This window comes from Chrysochloris asiatica, unplaced genomic scaffold (assembly GCF_000296735.1).
Source record: "Chrysochloris asiatica unplaced genomic scaffold, ChrAsi1.0 scaffold00138, whole genome shotgun sequence".
Taxonomy (NCBI): domain Eukaryota; kingdom Metazoa; phylum Chordata; class Mammalia; order Afrosoricida; family Chrysochloridae; genus Chrysochloris; species Chrysochloris asiatica.
This window is the reverse complement of record NW_006408656.1, coordinates 3,314,949-3,323,564: the sequence shown is the minus strand read 5'-3', so window position 1 is coordinate 3,323,564 and position 8,616 is coordinate 3,314,949. Positions and strand designations below refer to the sequence as shown.

The 8,616-nt window shown below is 48.9% G+C and overlaps 1 protein-coding gene across 1 annotated transcript; it reads right to left on the bottom strand.

Annotated features, from left to right (window-relative positions):
• Positions 1-610: 610 nt before the first annotated feature.
• Positions 611-8,317, bottom strand: KRT78 (keratin 78). Its single transcript, XM_006869991.1, has 9 exons — positions 7,952-8,317; positions 7,402-7,616; positions 6,319-6,379; positions 5,796-5,891; positions 4,390-4,554; positions 3,900-4,025; positions 1,299-1,519; positions 966-1,000; positions 611-882 (listed from the first exon to the last, which is right to left on the bottom strand). The coding sequence occupies exons 1-9, from the start codon at positions 8,315-8,317 to the stop codon at positions 611-613; spliced, it is 1,557 nt and encodes a 518-aa protein (XP_006870053.1).
• Positions 8,318-8,616: the final 299 nt, after the last annotated feature.

Genomic DNA, 8,616 nt, shown 5'->3' with positions numbered 1-8,616 from the left:
CCCCTGGTTCCAAACTCCAGACTCTAGTCATGGACCTGAGGCCTCCCACTTCCCCCCTCAAACACAATAATTGGCCTATTGCTTTGAATCAATGCTAAATTATCAACCTGAGTGAGCCACCCCTGTCCAGGAGAAGGCTTCTGAGATGAGAAATGGGAGTGAGGTAAGGAGAACCAGGCTTGCTGCAGGAGAGTAATGTTAAAAATCCCCTAGTGACTCACAGTACCAGGGAAATCTCTCAGAACCCCACTAGGAAGGAGAACACTGTATGGGAACTCCACCCTCCTCCCCGACTGGCCAAGCCCATTCAGGAGTTGGTCCAGCTCTCCCAGTTGGAGGCTGGGAGAAGAAGAGAAGATGAGGCAGGCTGGCTGGTGACTGGAGTGCTGGCCACTCCACATCTTGACTGAGGTCAGCTGACAAGTAAGATGGGCAAGCGTTCAAAGCAACTGACAAGATGTTCTGGTAGAGGGACAAAGTGTGACTTTATTGATTTTGCAAAATCATACTGGGCTGGCTCAGGCTGTGTGCAGTGGAGACAGAGTTGGCCTGCTCCATCACCCTGGTGATTGGTTCAGGAAGGAGGTGGGAACAGGCCCTGCCAGCTCACTCAATATGTGATGGACGTCTTCAAAGTTGACTCCACCGTCTTCTTCAGGATGGTGTGGCAGCTGGATCTGGAGCTAGAGCCACAGCCAGGGCCAGAACCGGACACAGAGCAGGAACCCAACACAGAGCCCTTCCCAGAGTCCAGGATGACATTGGAGCCTCCAGTCACAATGCTGGAGCAACTGGTCCCACAACTGCCCTTCCAGCCTCCAAGTCCACAAGTGCCCACCAGCTCTCCACCTCCAGACACTTTGGTGCTGCCTCCCACAGCAGCTGCAAAAAAAAATGCATCTGGGTTACAATAGGGTCCTTATCTCCCCACAAGGACCCCTCTCCCCAAGTCCACTGATACTCACAGATTATGACTTGACTGGTACACTCCCCAGACATCCTGGAGGAGAAAAAACAAGAGGAGGAAACTCTTAGAAAGGCTGCAGAAGAGGCACCCCCCAGGTGCTTGTAAGTCTCCGAGTAGCTCCTCTCCCTGCTCAGCTAGTGAAGTCTACAATCCCCAAAGTAAAATCCTTCCCTGCCCAGCTGGTTGCCCTAGTGACTCACAGTGTCAGAAAGTCTATCAGACCCCCCCTTTGGTAAGAGAGTGCTATGTAGGGATTTCATCCTCCTCCCCCCAGTTTTCTGGAGTCACTGTCCTATATCCAACCCTACCCCACCCCTCCAATCTGCCCCACCTGCACTCCTCGCCCTCCAGCAGTCTCCGATAGGTGGCAATCTCCACGTCCAGGGCCAGTTTTGTGCTCATCAGCTCCTGGTAGTCCCGAAGCAGGCCAGCCAGATCCTGCTTGGTCCTTCTTAGAGCAGCCTCCAGCTCCTCCAACTTGACCTGAGCATCCTTGAGGGCCTGCTCCCCACGCTGCTCTGCATCAGCAATGGCCGACTGCAGATTGGCATTCTGGGTGGGGTGGGGGTGGAAATGAGGAATATAACCTTGCAAAATATTTACTATGGATGTAACTTGAGGGCTGGGATGGATCATAATCTCATGGGCCTTAAATTACCTATGCCCCTGCCCCAGGTACCTCTTCTACTGCCTCACTGCCCTTGCTACCTCCTGAGGTCATCTCCCCTATTTCTTCCCATCCCCAGCCCTCAGCACTGCATCCGAACATCTCACAAGTTACTTAAAGCTCTTGCTGTACTATATGCACAATGGTCTACCAGTCTCAAGAGACTCTTGGTATTTTTTTGGGCAGCCCACATTTCAAATATCTTGTCCTGTTATCAAGTCATGTCAGATCATATGCCTCAATTTCTGTTGTTGTTTGTTTTTTTGTTTGTTTTTTTTTTGTTTTGTTTTGTTTGTAAATGCCATCTCTGGACCTATCTCTCCAATCTGACAGAAAACTCCAGAAAAAAGACAAGATCCCTGCCTAGTCAGACATAGACTTGTATGCCATTCTCTTTCCTTCATACCTGGCTCAGGAAAGTAGGCATTTCCTAAAAGGACCCATTATTTTATTCTCACACATGTACCCTGTGGGTGAAGACCATCCTGAGCAGTTCACAGAAGAACAAACTGAGGCTCAGAAAAGTTGTGAGTGGCAGAGCTGGGTCCCTAAGCCCTCATAATTGATGTCCAGACCACTGCTCTTCCCACAGCCTGCAGCCTAGCACAAGGGAACCCAGTTTACGTCTGTACGTGAAAAGGAAAAGTAAGGGGGCAGCTGTCTTCTCACAGGAGAGGCTCGTTACTGTGTGTGTGTGTGGAGTTGAGAATCCCAGATGTGAGTACATTGTACCAGGTAAGCAGTTACAGTCCAGTGAATTCTGACTCCTAAGAATCCTATGTGTTTCAGAATTGTGTTCCATAGAGTTTTCAATGGCTAACTTTTTGGAAGTAGATCACCAGACTTTTCTTCCAAGACACCTCTGGGGTGCACTCAAACCTCAATTCTTTCTGTTAGCAACCAAGTGCATTAGCCATTTGCACCACCCAGGGACTCTGAGTACATGGTGGACACTCCTAAGTACTGGTACAGTGGCTCTAAAGCCTCCATGTGCTTCAGAATCACCTGGGCGAACTTTGTTATAAAAATAGGTTTCTGAGCCTCATCCTTAGAGATTCTGATTCCCTAGGTCTGGTAGCAGGTTCCAGAATCTGCATCTTAACAAGTGTCCCAGAGGATTCCAAACAAGGGGTCCAAATTTATTTGAGAAACACTGTAGCAGCAAATTGAGAAATAAGACCCAGTCACCTTCACCAGATTCCAAAGAAGAACAGGTAAGGATGGTTCCAGATTACATCTGACCTTTAAATGATGTGCTCTGAGAACTTCCTGATGCAGTAGGAAGGGTCTTGTTTGGGAGTGAACCAATCGCAGATGGCTGGAGTGCTTGAGGAAAGCCACCTAACTCTTGTCTCGTCTCTCAACCCTCTGTTGATTCCCAAATACGTTATTTGCATTTGGGGGCTATGAATATAAAAATACTTGATAACTAAAGAATTTATAATCCTTCACATCTGCAAATGAGGTTTCCATGAGGAGCAGGAAGCCCCCTGCCCGCCCTTGCTATCCTCTCCCTCCACCTATCTCTCTTCCTCCCCATGCTAGGAACCAACAGCATTACTCCAACTTGTGCACAGCATCTCCTAAGGGGAGATCACTCACCCACCCCTCACTGCCCATCTTGCTTGCTCTTTGAGGTTCTGGCTCTCACCTTCCCCAACAGAAAAAGAAAGAAAGAAATCAGTTGCCATCAGGATGATTCTGACTTGTGGTAACTCCATATGTTTCAGAATAGAACTGTAGTCCATATGATTTTCAAGGCTGTGACCTTTCAGAAGCAGATCGCCAGGTTTTTCTTCCAAAGTGCTTCTGGGTGGGTTCAAACTACCAACCTTTCAGTGAGTAGTCAAGGGCTTAACCAGGGGCTCTATCCTTATAAGTGATTCAGAGTCTGACCTAAAAGTCCCTCTGAGCTTGAGGAACAGGAGTCAGAAGAAGAGATAAGGAAAGAGATTAATTAACCCTTTCCCCAAGAAGTCGAATGTAAGATATGTACATGGACATGGATTCCAACGTAAATGGTGCCCCTTGGGATTGTGGCACCATTGGGGGAAAACAAAATGCAGGCTAGAACTTATAGGGAAGAAAATGGAATTCATCCTAAATGGGACTTGAAATACTCTCCCCTCTAAATTATCCAAATGACCAGTCAGTTACTATGTATTTTATTCCCAAACCAGGGGCATTTGGAAAGAGAGAAACTAGGAAGTAGAGAAGGGGTTGAAGAACTTGAGTCATACAAGGATAGGGAGTTTGGAACCTTACCTGTTTCTTGAGGTTCTGGATCTGACTCTGCAGCCTCTGAATCACTTGGTGCAGGTGGGAGATCTGGGTTTTGGTTTCCCTCATGCTGTCCCCATGAAGCTGGGCAGATGCCTGGAGCTCTTGGTACTGGGCGAGGAGCAAAGGCGATCCCATTAGTTGAGATGACCCCCCACCTTTGACCCTAAGACTGGAAGACAGCCTGTTCTCAAGTCTTTTCCTTCTTATATCTTCATCTTCAGCATAGGTTAAACCCCCGAGACCAGAAAATAATGGAATGTGCTTTTGCAAGTCTAAACTCTTTTCTCTTGGTGGCATGGTTTCCCTGTGTGGCCTTCCACCTAGGTAGGTAGGAAATGGTCACCCCACACAGCCCAGGACTTTCAATATATTGTTAGAACTACGCCAATGGAACTGAGATGGATGCCCACCTAAGGTGTGGGCATGGAGATCCAACCTATTCCAGCATAGTATTGCCCCTCAGGTCTCACACCTTAGTCTGGTACAATGCTTCAGCCTCAGCCTTGCTGGTCTGAGCGATGTCCTCATATTGGGCACGGACCTCAGCGATGATATCACTCAAATCTAGGCAGCGGTTGTTGTCCATGGACAGCACCACGGATGTGTCACTGACCTGAGTCTGCAGCTGGCTCAGCTCCTGCAGGAAGGATTGGATCAGTGTCCACCACCCCTTGGAGCCCTGGAAAGTGGACAGGATGCCTACCCACACTCTGACAGGGGTGCAGCCCTCATCCATGGTATTCATGTATGGTATTGAGCATCCCCTGCCCTCTGTGGGTCTCAGTGTCCTCATCTGAAAAGGAGGGCTATAGGAGGTGAATAGTTGTCAAGGCCTTCTATCACCTAGTCCCCCTACTTCTCTGCCCTCAGATCACTCTCCTCGTGGCCACCCCCTACTCCTACTGCACCCGCTACAATGGCCTCCTTGCATTTTTTCAAATATACCAGGCTTCCTCTTAACTCTGGTCTTTCACTAGCTGCTTCCTCTCCTTGGAGTCCCCAGATACTCTCCTGCATTGCTGGTTTCCTTGTCACTGGACTGCAAAGTCGGTTTGAACTACAGGGTCAGTGGTTCAAACTCACCAGCTGCTCCTCAGAAACCCTATACAGGGTCTCTATGAGTTGGAACCGTACTTAACAGCCACAACAACAAAGAAGGTCTAACCTGACCACGTTTTTGAAATTGCCACCTGTCCTCCACCCCTCCCTTCATGCCCAATTCTCCTTTTCCTATCCTAATTTCTCTTTGTTCTATACCTTTATTATCTTCTAGCAGATTCCAAAATTTACCTGTTTATTAAGTCTATTTCTTATCTCTCAATAGAAAATGAGTTTCATGATTTTTGTCTGTTACTACTTATTGAGGAGACCTGGTGTGGCACTGTAGGATAAGCACTAAACTGCTAAACACAAGGTTGGAGGCTCAAACTCATCAGCCACTCCTCAGAAACCTAAATAGGGCCTCTGTGAGTCAGAATTGACTCAACAGCACTTAACAGCAACTACTTATTGATGTCTCTCTTGTACCTAGAAATCCACATATTAGCCAAGCCGCTGACCCAGACTCATGGTGACCTCATGTGTGTCAGAGTAGAACTGTGCCCCATAGTGTTTTCAATGGGTGATTTTTTCAGAAGTAGATCTCCAGGACTTCATTCTGAGGTTCCTCTGGATGGGCTCAGATTAATGCCGTCAAGTGCATTAACCATTGGCACCACCTAGAGATTCATATAGTAAGTACTCAAAAACTTTACCAACTGACCACTGGGGATCTAAGTCACCCTAAAGGTTCTGTCTCCTGGTCAGTTTCCCACCTTGGCCCCAGGGACCCATCCTGCCCTCACCCCTCACTCCTGCCTGCCCTTGGCAAATCCTCACTTCTTCATACAGACGTCTCAAGAAGCATATGTACTCTCTCAGAGTCTCCAGCTTGCCTTCCAACTCCATCTTGCTCAGGAAGACCTCATCCGCATCCTGGTGACAGAAAGACAAACACTGTGTACCCCTCACTTTCTTTTAGTCGCTCTAGCTCTCTGGTTTGGGAATTCTGTTCACCCACTGCCCCACCCCCATCTTGGAGGTCCATTCATTAATCTTCCTGCCCAATCCTGCCCCATTCTCCTTTCCCTAACAATGCCCCATCCCTAACATCAGGAAGCCTCACTTGATAAATCCCAACTAGTCCTTCTTCCCTTCCTGCCCTAGCTACCCAGAGCTCATCACTCTGCCCCTCAGTTGTGTTTTGTTTTGGAGTCTTGGTATCTGGGTAGATGTCCATTTCCTGGGTGCTCCCTACATCCATAAGGGTCTACCACTCTCTGCCCCCTCTCCAATCTAGACCTGGACGTTTTGCACAGTGGGAGCTCAGGACCAGAGGGGAGTGTCTAGCTCCCACCCTCACCTTTTTGAGGACCATGAAGTCATTCTCGACTGTAGCACGTGTGTGGGCCTCTTGTTCATACCTGCCAAATGAGGAGAGAATGGCCCAGTCTGAGATGCTGGTCTCAGAGTCCATGGCCCTTCCTGAAAGCAAGACATTCCAGCAGAAGCCACCTTTCCTCCAACTTTCCTTGGAGGGATTTCTTCTTATGTCCTACTTAGGTTTCTTAGTGACAGTAAATCTACATTATGTCAGTGTTTAAGTGGCACATACAATACCTTTTCTCACTTGCCATTCACAACCACAGTCTAAGGTAGAAAGTTAGGATTTTACCCGAGTAGCTGATATGACTTGCCCAAGATCCCATAGATGACCATGGGATCAAAGCAAACCTAGCTCCAATCTTGGTCTGCTCTTAGGGGCCACCCCACCTCATAGTTCATTTTCCCAATAGCCCTAGAAGCTAACAACAACAGGTGACATTTTCCCAGTTTACAGATGTGAAAATCAAGGTTGGGAGAGGTCAAGCAGCTATTCCTTCCTCGTAGTTGCCCAAACCTAAGCTTCTTATGAGTCCAGGACTCTCTCCACACATCAGATGACCTAGGTAAGGAGCTCAGAACCACAGCCCAGTTGTGAATCATAGCATTGGCCTGGGGGTGGTCCCACTAAATGGATTTCCTTCCACTCCAGACACCACAGACAATCTGAGTCACATTGGATCACAGCCTGCTGAACAGGAATTTCTCAAGAAAAAACCCACCAAGCACTGTTGAAATAAGCCCTTCCCAGTCCTAACCAGAAACCAGGGCCTTTGGAGCAAGGGCTTTTGGGAACTGATCGGCAGCCCAATGGAGAGTTTCCATAGCCTTCTTCTAAGTCTTTCGATCTGCACAGGAGGTTGCAGGGCCTCCTCGCTTTACCTGCAGCAGCTAGGGCATTCCGAGAGTCAGGGGTAATGGGACTGCAGGAAGAGGCTTGAGGGGCAGCCAGTCCTGTTTCTTGGGGAGCTTAGCATGGGGGTAACATTGGCTAACAAACCCAATCTGAGTCTTCTCAGATGTTTCCCAAACCCCATGGCAAAATGCTGGGAACATGGCCTACTTTGCCTTATATTCCTCCTCCTGGTCCTGGTAGGTCTTCAGCTCAGCATCTAGAGTTCCTCGTTCTCTCTGGAGCAGCTCCAACTGCTTCCTGAGATGGGCCAGGTAGTCCTCAAAGAAAGATTCCAGGCTCTTGGGGCTGTCACTCACCCCTTGCTGCTGGAGCAAGTGCCACTTGGTCTCCAGCACCTTGTTCTGCTGCTCCAGGAACCGCACCTATAGGCCAAGCAGAGGATTCATAAGGCTCTCGTGGGACCCTCCAATCAGTCCCTTTTTTTTTCTACCTCCCAACCCAGCCTGGGTAGATGGTGCATCTTCCCTTCCATGAGACTTTAGCACATCTAACAGATTGGAAAGATAAATGCTGAGACCCAACCATAGAGCAACTGGACCTTGACATAACAAAAGAGACTTCAATTAAACTGTAGCGGGGACTTCCTGGCTGCAGAAGTGATAAGAAAAGTAGTAAAGGAGGCCAGACTTCTCCACTCCCAAGTCCATCAAGAATGATGTCTCTGAAGGAAGCACAAAGACAGAAGCTTGGCCCTCACCTTGTCAATGAAAGAAGCAAACTGGTTATTCAAGGTTCTAATCTCTTGGGTCTCCTGGGTCCGTACGGTCTGGAACTGGGAGTCAATCTCGAACTTCAGTGGGGTCAGCAGATTCTGATTGATGGTCACCTCTTGGATGCCCCCTGGAGGACATAAGGAAATCCCAGGCCCACGCAGCCCCTCTCCAAACCACATCCCCAGCCTTCCTCCTGACCCCCAGGTCCTCCCACAGGAGGCCCTTTGGCACCCCCTAAAGGAACTAAGGCTCCTGCTACTGAAGCTTCTCCTGGCCTGGCTTCCTGATCTAGCAGAACAGGCTGAGCGAGCACTGAAGCCCCCCTGGGCCCTGCATGGAGAGAGAGACATGGCAGGGACAGATAGTCTCGCAGATGTAGGCAAACAGACAGATTATTAAGGTGTGTGATTTCCTGTCCTGGGGCCTCAGCACAAGACTTTTATCCCCTCCCGTGCCTGGGCTGGGCCTTGGAGAGCAAGATGCTCTTGGTCTGAGTGTGCCTGGCACTCAGCTCCAGCTGACCTATCCTGACACACACTCCCTGACCTCAGAGGTCTCCCAGCTATGTGCAAAGCCCAAGGGAGAAGGAGCCCCAGACATTGTCCCTGGAACTCTCAAAGACAAGGAAGCAATCAGAGACATGTACATG